This window comes from Etheostoma spectabile, chromosome 8 (genome assembly GCF_008692095.1).
Source record: "Etheostoma spectabile isolate EspeVRDwgs_2016 chromosome 8, UIUC_Espe_1.0, whole genome shotgun sequence".
Lineage (NCBI taxonomy): Eukaryota > Metazoa > Chordata > Actinopteri > Perciformes > Percidae > Etheostoma > Etheostoma spectabile.
In genome coordinates, this window is record NC_045740.1 from 32,107,948 (window position 1) to 32,122,416 (window position 14,469).

The 14,469-nt window shown below is 39.8% G+C and overlaps 3 protein-coding genes across 5 annotated transcripts in view; 1 reads left to right on the top strand and 2 right to left on the bottom strand.

Annotated features, from left to right (window-relative positions):
* LOC116693433 (uncharacterized protein KIAA0513-like) overlaps nt 1-14,469 on the bottom strand; it is a 453,101-nt gene that overhangs the window by 315,387 nt on the left and 123,245 nt on the right. The window lies entirely within an intron of this gene.
* LOC116693434 (uncharacterized protein KIAA0513-like) overlaps nt 1-14,469 on the top strand; it is a 453,088-nt gene that overhangs the window by 287,204 nt on the left and 151,415 nt on the right. The gene's annotated exons all lie outside the window — the stretch shown is intronic.
* Nucleotides 1-14,469, bottom strand: part of LOC116693371 (zinc finger protein ZFPM1-like) — a 143,751-nt gene that overhangs the window by 49,670 nt on the left and 79,612 nt on the right. For all 3 annotated transcript variants that reach the window (XR_004332909.1, XR_004332910.1, XM_032522294.1), the window contains one exon: nt 2,342-2,475. Coding sequence is in view for 1 of the 3 variants with exons in the window: in XM_032522294.1 (XP_032378185.1) it covers nt 2,342-2,475 (134 nt within the window). In the remaining 2 variants the exon portion in view is untranslated. The remainder of the gene's footprint in view (nt 1-2,341; nt 2,476-14,469) is intronic.

The following is a 14,469-nucleotide window of genomic DNA, read 5'->3' on the forward strand; positions in this document are numbered from 1 at the left end:
TAGTTAGTTAGTCAGTCAGTTCGATAGTCAGTCAGTCAGTCAGATAGTCAGTCAGTCATTCAGTTAGATAGTTAGTTACTTAGTCAGTTAGTTAGTCAGTCAGTTAGGTAGTCAGTTAGTTAGTTGTTGAATTTAAAACAAATGAAAGAAAATAATTTCCAACATTCTTTCATTGAAAAAATTGAACACTGACTTGAATATAAAAGGCATCACAAAAAAAAAATCTAAAGTGCAGTTTTCTACTGTGTGTCTTTTGCCATATGTCACAGCCTTTTGCAATATGTTTATTAGGGGTGATCCGAGTACTCGGCTGAAACGAGTACCCGGTAGGATAAAGCACTTTTGCCGAGTACAAGTATTATACGAGAATATGAGTCAATATCTGTGCTCGGATTGAATAACCATCCAATGGCCGCGCAGCGTTCTGTGATAATCACAGCACCCCCCCCCCCCCCCCGCCTACAAACACGCTGGATCAATACACACACAACATGGAGAAATGCGCTCGAGTTTAGTGTTTCTTCGACTCAGGTTTGTTTTTTAAACTCGTTTTGTGTACTTACATAGTAACCAGCAGATTTTGGTGAACGTGGGGTTTGTAGTCCTTACATAGTAACCAGCAGATTTCTGGTGAACGTGGGGTTTGTAGTCCTTACATTGTAACCAGCAGATTTCTGGTGAACGGTGGGGTTTGTAGTCCTTAATAGTACCAGCAGATTCTGGGGACAGTGGGTTGTAGTCCTACATAGTAACCAGCAGATTTTGGTGAACGTGGGGTTTTTAGTCCTTACATAGTAACCCAGTAGATTTCTGGTGAACGTGGGTTTCAGACGTGCTGCTCGGTTTAAATGTGACTCCCGTTGCGTCTCTGCCATTTTTTTTTTTACTGTCAGCTGCCCCCCCCCGCACTCCTTCTCTCTCTCTGTGTCTCTCTCTTACTCACACACACACACACACACACACACACACACACATAAAATAAAAAAGAACAAAAACAAAAAAAAATCACAATGATCATAAAAAAAAAAAAAGTTAAAAGAAGTTATATTGAGAATGAAAACTCTTGTTCATTACATTTTACTTCATAATTGCATTGCATGTGTTGTATTCATTGTTGCAAAACGTTCTGTATATAGTTTGTTTGTTACCATGGCAACACCAAAGCTCGATGCTGTCATGTAAATAGTTTTCAAATCAGCAATAAATATAACAATTTTTGATCAACTCATATCAATTGCATGCTTAAATAACATACCAGTTAAAGCCCCGCACATTTCAAGAGAACCCGACCCACTTCCGGGTTAAATCTGACCACTTCCGGTTTAGGCCCCGCCCAGTCCGAGTACGGATCCGGATACAGATAATTCATGTGGTAAACAGATACAGATACAGATAATGCTGTACTCGCTCATCCCTAATGTTTATTGCACCATTTGATATCGCGATGGCAATATATTGTGCAGCCCTAGATATATTTTTATAAAGCATCACTCTTATTGCATTCAGTGGTTTGTCTTACTTTAGGGAAGCATGTAATAACTGATAAGTAAGCTTTACATATTTTCACTGGCAATTAATCTGCAAATTTTTTTTTGATGTATTGATATATTCTTCAAAATACTATCTGACTCTTGTCTAATTAACTGCCAGAAAAGCTAGTATTCATTCTATAACAATATGAAATGGAACAGTCAAAAAAAGAGCTTTTTCCATGAGCAAAGGATTACGTCCACAGTTTGCTTGTTTTGTCCAAAACCCAAAGATATTGACTTTAAATGATATGATATGTAGATATAAGCAGTGAATGGAACCAGAGAATGTCTGACACGTTTGCTTAAAGGTACTCTAAGCAATGTTGGTTGAAGTTACTTCTTGTTGACATTCAAAATATTTTTCTCATCTTATCCCCTCCCTCCTGTGCTTCTGTGCACTAATAAATAAAGAGATATAGTCTGGCTCTACAGATGTACATTACTAGGATAGAAAGTCCTGCCCTTCTTCTTCCGGTCCATGGGACCTATCTTTTGAAGAAATATGAACAGGAGTGAACGGGGAGAGGCCAATTCTTTTTCATCCTGTTTGAATTGAGCCACGGATTACACATATGATGTTGGTCAATTTAAAAGATCATTTTTAAGTCTCAGTTTATTGTTGAACTGTTGAAGTATAAGACTGTGAAAATACATAATTAGAAAGACTTCACACGTCAATGTGGCATTGATGACGTGCAGCTGAAGCTACGACGTCTCTGTGTATCGTACCGGGGACGGAACGTCACTCAGATGAGCAGAGGATCAGTAACCATGACAGGACTGGACAGCGATCGCATCAGAGCTCTTACCTCTGTCTCCTGATCATCTGCACTGCCTTCTGATTGGAGGATTCCTGGGTAGGGGCCCCACATTGTGTCTGGATGGAGGACCCTGCAAGCCACCACCCTGCTGTCACCGCCTTCTTCACTTAACTCCAGGTCATCTAGACGAAAGAGAGAAGAGAGGAGAGGCTAACATCAGGAAAGCTGATATAAGCCGACTGTAGGTTGGACAAATACACAGAAATGCAATATCGACCTTATCATAAAACAACTGGATATCATCCAGGCAGTGTCATCAATGACAAATATGAAGAAACATGTCATAGATTACAGTTAGGGCTGTGAAATTAATCCAAATTAGAATCGTGATTAAGACTCCAAAAACAAGACTCATCAACAAAAACAATTATTTCACACATGTTGTTGTGCAAGCAAACAAAAAAGTTATTTTGTCTTGTGTTCTGAATCAATAAAAAAAAAGGTTCAACAGGAAAAGTATGAAGGGAAATTTCATTGTTGATTTGTTCAACGAGTAATCATGGTAAATAATCATGATTTCAATACTGACCAAAATGATCGTGATCAAACAGCCCTAATTACAGTCTTTGTATCAATATTTGTGAGGATTCAATTTTATATACAGTCTGAAATCACTTTTACCAATAAAACATAATAAAACATACTAATTACTACTTTGTAGAAACTAGGGTATGTAATCAAAATATCTGTTTCAATCTGTATAAAGCCTATTGTTTGAAACATGACCCGTAGCATTTAGCAGAGAGCATATGGCAGGAAAAATAAATAAATATATATACAGTATATATAGCAGAAGCATGTTGCTTGAACTTGACCTGAACCCTTGCAGCAGTTCAAACCAAACAGTCAACTGCTCAACAGCAGGGGGAGTTTGATACAAGCTGAGCACTTCTGTCATGGCCGGTTTAAACAGGGGAAATTTGTTGTGTACTTCCTCAAATTGATAACTGTGGAAGGATGGCGGTGACGGCTGTGGTCTGAGCCTGCTGCACCCCAGCCAGTTGGCCAGGAGCACTGATCCATCGATTTAAAAACTTTAGACAGCTCTGAGTGCAGTAGAAGTCTCGCACATCTGAGGAGAAATGTGTTGCAGTGGGAAGGTTTCTCGTTAAGACCGTCCACCTCTCTCTGTGATCAAAACGCATATAAAAACCCTGCTCTCCTCCCACCGCTCACCCCTCCCCTCCTCATCTCGTCCATGGTTCAGGCAACTGTTTTGGGGGGTCGGTCTAAAGTGGCGGGCCTGATAAGAGTGTTTGTCTAACACTCTCCATGTCAAAACACTCATCTATCTTCTCTGTATCTATCCCCACCAGAGAACAACGGACAGACGCTGATAAAATGGCTTTCCCACAGCCGGTGGGGGGGGGTTGGGGTTGTGGAGGGGAGGAGGAAGGGGCAGGAAGGAGTGTGGTTTGAGCGAGGAAAGTAGGAGGGACAAAAGTCAGTGAGAAGTAGACATTAATTCAATAAAAATGAGTCCTTAAAGTCAAATAGCTGTTGGAAATATTGTTTTGCTGTTCCAAAGACAAGAAGGAAGTGGTATGTTTCCCTTAACTCCAAGTTGCAAAGACACAATGAATGACACATGGGTCACACAGCAATCACATTCTGCAGAACTAGATATACCTGATAATATCTGTTTTATTAGGATCAACACTGATGCAACCACATCTGTGATCTCAGAACAAATGACCATGTGCTTTACTAAGTGCTTGCTGGCACAATTGCTTTCCAGTCATAGTATAGGTTACACTGTAACCAGCACTACTTTCTCATTCTTTGCCCCGGTGCACATGAGAGCGTGACAGTGATGCCAGATGCAACAAAAGCTGACCTGACCTGTTGTGCTTGGGTCAGGTTGGGCTGAATTTTTTATTGAACGATTCAGTTTTAGGGTGGAGCTCCATTTCAGAAATATTATCAAAGACAACCGAGTCTCATTTATTTGTTAGAAAACACCAAATTAAAGAGGATATAGCTGGGCTGTTGGCCTCCTGACACATAATTGCTTTCAAATTCTGTTGGGGTTTGGACAGAAATGTTCCAGGTTCAAGTCGGGCCAGTGTCAGATTTCAGTCCCAGGTAAAGCACCAACCCAAACATGACTCCTCAGACAGTCAAACCTGCTAGCTACAGAGTCTGAAGTCCAACATCTGTCCAGCTAGTATCCTATCTCCTTTCCCATGGGGCCTCAGTTTGGCCACTCTGACTCTCCTTATCTCAGTACTCCATCAATCTCCTGTCTGCCTCTGTACCATTGGCCAATCTTCATCACATGGGACTCTTATCAGCCTGACCAGCTCAACTGACCCTCCTTATGAAACAGTGCAAAGATTTGACCTCAGTGAGCCAACACAGATATTAACTTATAAACAAGCCCAAAACAAGCATTAGTTTGTCAGATAGTAAGGCTGAACATGCATTATCATATTCCTTTCATGACCTGTTGCATCATATCCATTCATGTAAGCATGCCTTTAGGTGAATCTAATGGCTCATTTGTTGTTTTGGTAGTGGGTTGAGGCCAACCTAAATCTCCAAATGTGTTACTGGTGTCTTTTTACTAGGCTTTAGCACTAGGTGTACATAGACAGGCTTAACACCACTTCTGCAGGAGAAGCTCACCTCTGGATTAAAGTTAAAAAGCTATGAAACAAAATATTTCACAAGTTGAAGTGCATGTCTTAAATGTAGATAAAATAAAATGTTTGTATGGTGTTTGTAAAAATGTCATGCTGGTCTATTGCTTGCCCTGTTGATCCATCATCAAACTAGGAAACTGTTTACTTTGCTAATGGGAAATATTGAGCCATGCTAAAAAGATCATCATGACACAAAATCATCAGAGAAATACTGTTAGGAACATTTTGGATTCAACATCATAGACAGCAAAAATTAAGGCAGGTGCCTGCCACTGTCACATTAACACAACAGCAGATCTCAAGTCCCCTGTCACCAGCATAGTCATCACAAATGAATGGAATTACATCAATTCTACAAGGATTAGCCTATAGTGGTGTCTTACAACGCTGACAACACTGCCTTTTCCAGGCAACAGCGGCGCACAGAGCACCAGAGAGCCGGGGGATAAGAGCAGACGGGTGTGTGTCAGGCAGATCACCAGAACCCCCACTGACACATCACCTACAGTACGAGGAACATCCAAAACACAAGATGCACTCTCAGTGGTTTCTGTGAAGTACTAATGAAAACTATTCATTTTTGTTTGGCTTTTTCTATTTCATAGGACAGGTTAGACATGAAAGTGGGGGGTGAGAGGGGGAATGACATGCAGCAAAGGGCCGCAGGTTGGAACTGAACCTGGGGCCGCTGTGACAAGGACTAAGCCTATATATATAAGGCAGGCTCTACCAGTTGAGCTACCCAGGCGCCCACAAAGTACTAAGGAAAATCCTAAAATACACCTTCCAAGTGGAAAAGTCCCACCATGCCACTGACCCACCTGTGTGAAACACATGCAACATCTCTCTGCAGTGTCATCTGCCATGTCATGTTGTAAATTCAGATGAATGTTGATCGGCTGTCAGTGTTTCTATCGTTTACATATATCACATCGCTCTTAAAAGTGATGCAAACATTATAGTCCTTATACTTGTGGTGGGACTCCACCATCTACCTGAGTGAGAATGTTAAAACAATATATTTTTCTATATAGCTACAATATTGTTATAGTCTATGTCATTATTGGTACACATAGTTAGTATTGCCATCATCTGATTAATAAATGCAAGAAAATGTAAATGCAAAGAGTTTAACTAGTTAATTATAGGCTCATTATCAATGACTGAAGATCCAGTTGTCAAGGAGTCTGTTTAATAAAACACTGGATTTTTGCACATTGGTAGAAAGAAAGTGCTAGCAGTGCACCTCCACTAATGATTGTTGCTTGCTAATCCCAGCAGGTTAGTTGTGTCCACTGGGGTAGCACGAGGCCGCCAACAATCATAATCCCTGTTAATTACCCTTCCTGCCCACCACAGACCTGCATAATAACCCAGCGCTCCTTATCCATATGGCTGTACTGGCTGCTCCTACCCTCCCTGCTGTGTTTGATACTACTACCCATTGCTCTTATACACTGGGCCGTGTATGTAGTGAGACTAAAAACTCAAGGCTGCATGGGCTTTCTGTCAATATCAACTAGCTCCACTGTATTCACTCTAGAGCTCTAAAAATTAATTGAATAATGGATAACTTCTCAATCACTAAATTAATGACCAACTAATTTGATAATCAAAACATCAATTTTAGCCATTTTTAAAAATAAAAATAAATTCTCTGGTTACAGCTTCTTAATGTAAGATATGTTCTAGTTTCTTCACTCCTCTACGACAATAAACGGAATATCTTTGATTGTTGAAAAAACAAGACATTTGAGAACGTCATCTTGGCTTTTGGATAACATTGATCGACTTTTTTCACGATTTTCTGACTTTTTATATAACAACTAATCGATAAGTCTAGAAAATAACTAACCAATTAATCAACTAGGAAATTAATAATTAGTTGAAATCCTAATCTTCACTACAATTTCTCTCTTTCTCTCACACAAACACTGTGCCAACACACATCCATCATGTAAACACCAACATACACCCTGTCACCAGCTACACACATACACACAAAGGCTTATCAATACGGACGCTTCAGCAGCCACTGGGGCGTCCAGGCCTCTTAGACGAGCCAACACAATAAAACAATCAGTCCGACATTAATGAAATGACTAACGCAATTAACCAATGAGTGTGTGTGTGTGTGTGTGTGGGGGGGGGGGCAATGACAGAGTACCGAGCTGAAGGTGGCAGACAGCTGTTAGCTGAGACCACAGCAATGTTGATGTTTTTTTTCAGTACCATTTTATTTATTTTACCCTTTGTTTTCTCCACTTCACCAGCTGTTCTGTTGTTTAATAAGTGAGTTCTGTCAATGGAAATTACACTTAAAACCTAAACATGTTAATGATTAAAACATTTGAACTATCTATTGGAAGACTTCCCTGATGTTAATGTGGGAGACAAATTAAGAGGGACAGTAACGGCGTTTTCCACTGCATGGTGTCTACTCTACTCACCTCGACTCTACTCGCTTTTTTGGGTTTACATTACGGAAAAAAGTCCCTGGTACCTGCTAACAGGTACTTTTTGTTGTACTGCCTCAGTCAAGGTTCCTAGCGAGCTGAGGCGATACCGAAAGATGAAGTGAAAACCTGCCGACTTCTGATTGGTCGGAGAGAATTGTCACTAATCACTGTGTAATCATTGCTAGTGACAGAAAGGGGTGGGGGGTCCTGAACAAACCCGCCGTGTTTACCGGTAAATATAGTTTTTCCAGCGTTGTTTAGTTTTTTTTGTCGCCTCCAGGTACATTAGAAACTAATTTGCCTTCTGGCTGTGGCAACACGCCGAGAATCAAAAACACCTTGCGTTGTGTGTTGTGTGTGTGTGTGTGTGTGTGTGTGTTGTGTGTGTGTGTGTGTGTGTGTGTGTGTGTCGTGTTAGGTCACGGCAGTTTCCTGCTATGACGACCAGCCACGCTCGCCTCACGCATGAGGCGGTACTAATCTGCAATGGAAGGAGGAGGACGGGGCCCGCCCATGTTTGTCCTCAGTTTTCAATAACTGATGAGTATTCAAACGTATGGGTTGTTTTAACTAGGAAGGCAAAAATGGCTAAAGCAGGAACAGGGAGTAATATGTATGGATGCCTTGATGAAGTTATTTGTTGTACATGCATGGATAAGTCTGTAAAGGTCATTAAATGTAACACCGCATCATGGCTTAATGATGAGTTTAGCTTTAGTTTTAAAGATACCTCCCTTCTTTAATTGAGAAATTGGGTTACACTTTTAAATTACATTAAAACAGAAACAAAGAACAAACAAAAAAATGCCAAAGAAATAAAAGTAAAAGCTTAAGTAATAGTGAGGTGAAGCCATCATCAAGCCTCACGACATTGCCAAAGATTTAACTTTACTAACTCTACTTAAGATGTAGCCCTACTAAAAATAATATGAGGAACTAAAGTGTTATTTTACACTTAATCATGTAGATTAATTGTTGTTCTCAGATGATACATCTCCAGGTATAGGCACTTAGAAAGAAAATTAATTAAACCTGCAGGTGAGCTGTTATCTTAACTGATATGTCATATTATTAATAAGTGCTTACTTGGTGGAAACTTACTTAGTTCGCAACTTTGGAAAGAATCCCAAACAGTACCCTCATCCGAGGAAATTTCTTTGGCTTGTTAGGAAGCTGCCTTATGATGACGCTTCAGATGTTTATTTCCAATCAATTTGTTTGTCAACAATAGTTATTGGTCTAATAAAATGCAATCTTTCTAGAATGAGACAGTTATTACTTTCACAATGGGTGCTTTCCTGAAAACTAAAATGATTTACAGTATGTTCACATGTTGTGTGTTGGTAAATGGCTAAACCTTGTGCTGTAAATTACAGAAGAGAGATAAAGGATTAGAGTTGTACGTGATACCAGAGCAATAACAGAAAATAGAATTCAATCTTGAATTTAGAAAAAAACTGTTATTAACTGTTAAGTCAGACTGACACCACTGGAACACTTCAACGGTGTAAATGATTGGGTGTCAAATTAGATGATCATTTTGTCTTAATCAAAACTGTTTGCATGATGGATATGGTCTGGAAAACGCAGGGCAAGTTTTTTAACAGCGGCGAGTGGCCTATAGAAACTGAAAGAATTATTCTTATTCTTTCTTTTTCCCGGCAAATGAATTAAGGACTTAAAATATTCAATAACTCACCAAAATTGGCGGTTGCATCAAGTCTGGTGAAAATGTATGTATTTTAAGGATTTCGGGAATAGGTGCACAACAATGGCTCGCTAGCGCCCCCTACCAAAGTTTAAAACTTGAGTCAACGTTCAACGTATCGAAAGTTCAAAATTCGTGCGATTTTGGCCATTTCTACATGTCGTACTTTAACAAACTCCTCCTAGAAATTTCATCCGATCAACTTCAAACTTGGTCGGTGTCGTCTTACGATGTTAAAGATAAAAAGTTATTAAAAGAAAACCTTTTCGTCATAGTTCATGGCAGCGGCGGTGCGGCCATTTTGTGCGTTTCGCCATTGAAACAGGAAGTGAGTGTAACTTGAGTGTACATTGTCCGATTGGCTCGAAACTTTTCAGGATTCATCAGAGTTCACCCCTGACAACATATACACGCTAAAGTCATAGCGCCCCCTAGTGGCAACAGGAAGTAGACCTAAAGACGTTAACGGTAAAAAGTTATTAAAAGAAAAACGTTTGGTCTTGCCCCCTATGCTTAAGCCACGCCCCTGTCACAATATTTTAACCGTTTAGTCTTGTGTGAGGTCATTGAACTCAGCAGAGAGTTCCTTCTTCATTGGTGATGTTTGACCCGCCCCCTTTCACAGCTATTGAACTGTATGACGTAGAGTCTTGTGTGAGGTGTCATTGAACTCCGCAGGGAGTTCCCTTTTCATTGATGACGATTTGCAGTGTCTGAGTGTCGCGCAAATGTATGGTCGCAAGGAGCGGCGTCCGCCAGTTCCCCCGACACGCGCAGGTTAGCGAGGGCCCGTCCATTGCTAGTTGCAGCTTTAATTTGTATTGCTCCTTTGAAGGAAATTCAATGTGCTTTACATAGCATAAAAGGCATTATGAAAAGAAACAAAATGAAAACAACATTAACAGACATTAAAATAAGATTTGAAAGAGTAAAATGAAATGGACCACAAATATCCACCAACAGAATAAGTCAGATAAAACAAGAGAATAAAAATTACAGTGCAGTAACACTGCAGTGCAAAATATAAATAAATAGTCTGATTTAATAAAAGTCAGTGGAGCAGATCTTGAGTTTTCTAGGAGGTTTTTCCAGATTTGTGGTGCACAAAAAACTGAATGCTGCTTCTTCATGTTTAGTTAAAGTTCGACTATGGGTTAGCAGGAAAAGACGTGTTCCAGATCTTCTGGGAGGTTGTAGCAGAAGATCAGAAATGCATGTTACCTATAAACCATTCAGTGCTTTATTAACCTTTTAACAATGTTAAGTTTTTAACAATGATTACTTAAAAGAAAATGTCTAGGTACCCTCCTGAGAGGTATCCAGGAGTCAGTCTGTAAAATATTTGTGTGCGTGTGTGTGTGTATTACTGTCAAGTCAAACATTGTGTAGGCCAACTGAGCTTGGTGTGCAAGGAATCACATATGCAAAAACACTATGCATAACCATGCATAAGGCCATCATACTTTGTCATCCAATAGGAACAAGCAGCCTCAACAAACAGCCTGTCTGGTTGGATATCAATGAGAACTAAAGGGGGGAAAAAGAACAGTGTAACCCAACACAGAATATTCTCCTCTATCCGGCCTAATTGATTTTTAAAAAGACTATTGTTGATATCAAATGAGCAAATCGCGGCGGAGCTATTGATTTTTTGACACCACACAACAGGAAATCTTTATCTGCGTGCTACTCCGACCCCACACTAATAGGTGGGGTTTAACCTCTGCTAAATGACAAATCCCAACACCTCCAGTTACAATTCTCCCTTTAACTCTCATGGGAAACACAGGACAAATACTGCAGTTAACATTACAAGATATGGGGTTCTGTGTTCTATGTTTACACATGATGTCAACATTTAGTTATATCTGCCAAATTTACAAAGGGTTTCTTATCACCTGTCTAATAAAGTGAGATGTATATGTTTGTGTGTCTATGTTTGGGGGGGGAAGGTAACCCGCACGATGCTGGATATACCAAACTAACTTTTCTTCACTTTCCTGGAGCACCAGCAGAATGGAAAGAAACATCATGACTGTTGTGTTGAATAAGGTTGGCAAAAAAAAGGCCTTTCTCTTTCTCACACACACACACACACACACACACACACACACACACACACACACACACACACACACACACCAGTGGTGGTTGATGAACACAGATACAGTATGTGCTGATTAGCTCTCGTAACATCATTTGGGGTCTTCTGTTAGTCTTGACGGGGTAACATTTGGTTTTGAAGTATTCTACAAGGAGCACTACCACCAGCCCAGCATTCGGCCCGTTCCCAGACACACTTTCAACGGCCACTGCACTAGTTTATGGAGAAAAGTGTAAAACTATTGACATTTTTGGTATTTTATGAGCAACTATATACTATATCTATACAGTATATACTCTCAATTTTACAGAGCCAGACAGGTATTAAAGGCAATATTATTGATCTGTGAGTTCATGTGTATGTTGTTTCCTTTAAATTAATAAATTGTGTACACTTAAAGGCAATGAAAACCTATTTTCTATTTCTATTTTATCAACTACTTGCTATGAGTGATAGGCTCCAACATAAACAGACACTATCTTCTTCCAAAGATTTCTATTTTTTGCAGTTTGTGCTCATCACACTGGTTGGAAAAAAAGGTGATGTGACTTGGTTGGTGGACCCATTTCACATTACACAGTAATTTGTTACATTGACCACATTAAAAATATTAATAATGCAGCTTTAACTGGACTATTTGTGATTTTCCAGTCATTATTTTTGCTGTTAAGATTTACATTTTTTAACTATACTATAACTGTATTTTGTACATCAAGTATCTGCAAATCTTTGAATAATCTGCAGAGACTCATTAAGGGATTTGAAATGTATTTCCAACATTTGATAGGATTCTTCTTCCCAAAGCAATGGCAGGTTTCAGTGTTCATACAAAATACGCATCATTTTGCCTTTTTTAAGACTCATAATACTAAACAATTAATTTGGTGCGACCCTTGATATCCTGCTAATTTATAGTGTCACAACTTTGATTATCAATATTCACTAAGAAATTGACTAAGTTCCCACCTATGTTTCGTTATTGTGGTAAATAACTCGAAAAGTCCAAGAGTTGTATTTTTGCGAATCCTACACAGCATTTCATATTAATGACAACTCACATCATTTATGCTGCCTGATAAAACGCCTCAATCTAACAACAACCAAGACCTGATTGTGCCTCCTTTTCTCTTTCTTGTCTCGCTCTCCATGATCTTCCATGCAGCACCCCTGGGTCCCTGGAGTCCGGCAGGCTCGGCTCAGCCGCAGATAGACATTTCTGGGATAGGCATCTACTGCTCAGGACCACGCAATCATTTCCATTTTACCCTCTGTTGCACAGGCAAGATAAGACACCTGCGTAGCCAAGCTAATCAGATGAGCTTCAACAGAACTTTATCATTGACATTTACCACTGTTTACCCAACTAATTTCTCTTAACTGCACTGCTGAACTTTTATCTACAAAATACATACACCACCAGAAAAGAGCAAGAAGCAAACATGCAAATTCACAAATATGCGCAGAAAGATTAAATGAGGGGGAGAAAACTAAAAGCATTTTTTTCTGTTCAGAGGACGAAGGGGGTGAAAAGAGAACAAGTGACAGAGCTACTGCTGATGAGATGAGCCCTCCTCCGCCTCCTCCGCCTCCTCCTGCTCACTGAAGACAAAAAAATGCAAAGGATGCTGCTGACATTCACATGCAAAAACTTCATTTGGGAGTTCAATCACCTGAACGCTGGTGGGGAGTTTTATTTATTGCTGTTAAAAAAAAATAAAAAAATAAAAGTGCTTCTGAATGCAAGAAAGTGAGTTCAGCATTAGCCAACCAGTCACAAGACAGATGGGTTTTTAAAATGATGTAAACCAGTTTGATCCACTAATGTTAGAACTAATGTTAGTCTGGGGTTCTAAATGTGTCCCCATCAGGTCAAAATGTTAATGTGACACACGATATATCATAGTCTAAAAACGCTATATGCATAGGGTCATGAAATTATTTGAGCGTTGTCCCAAGAGGATACATCTATTTCATGTTAATGACCACATGTATCGCCATGAATGGGTGTTAGTGTGGTTAACCACAGGGTCCCTCAGTGGCCCAATGTGCTGCTGAGCCCCTATTAACTCCCACTCTGCAATGCACACAGTTTTTAAATGCTAGAATATCACATGGCTCCACATTTCTGTGTGGTAATTCGTTTAAACATTTTTAATTTAGAAAAGTGCTGCATATATGCATAAACCAACAATAATGAAAGTCTTTTGGCCAGATTTTGACAAAGGGACGTTCTTCAAGACAGGGTCTCAGGATTAGATAATAAACTAGAACCCACCGCTAGTGACTGGCACGGCATGTCTCATGCCGCTGGACATCTGTTTCATTCAGAATGTGAGCACACGCATCTGCCAGAGCAAATACAACATGAGCTTAAGGCTGCACGACATGAGGAAAATATCTAACTGTGATTATTTTTGGACTGATATTGCAATTGCAATATGATTTACAATATTGAAGGGGAATGATCATTTTGGATTATAGGGTTTATTTATTATAGGGTGATATTTGTGAGGTATTTTTTTTTGGTCTCTGGGATCTGATTTGTTGGACTTCTCTGCAGCATCACATTCCTTAATTCGCAATGGTTTGACACATATTTTGCCTATAACAAATATTGCACTAGTCCGTATTGTGATTTTGATAAAATTGCACTTTATTGTGCAGCCCTACATTAGCTTGCAGATTTGGCTGGTTCCCAGCCACTTTTCTTGTGCACAGTCCCAAAGAAAAGTTCAATAAATTCTGTACAAACCAGCTGACAGTAAACCTGGAGCTTGTTGGTGCCCATGGAGTTCTGATGTACCAAAAAACTATCTGATGTAACAGTCCCACTGATGCCATTTTCACTTGGACAGGACTACGTGGTAGTGGTTACTTGGAACAAATAACTCAAAATCAAGTTTTCATCAATACTTTTTAATCATGATACTGAAATAAGAGTTGGTATTTTGTGCACAACTTGCGTCTTTTTCCTGCATGTAGCTACGTAACTATGTAGGCAGATGAAGTAGTGTGACAGATCAACTGTTTCTCCAACCAATGGAAAAAGCCATCAATCAGCAAAACACCAGGTAAATGTACACTGCTGAACAAATGGTGGCGGTGAGATGCAGTATGAGGGGTGATTCAGAGGTCTGCAACCTTGCTCGTTATTGGGCCCTGGGGTAATAGCCCGCTGTAATCCAACCTCAACCCCATGA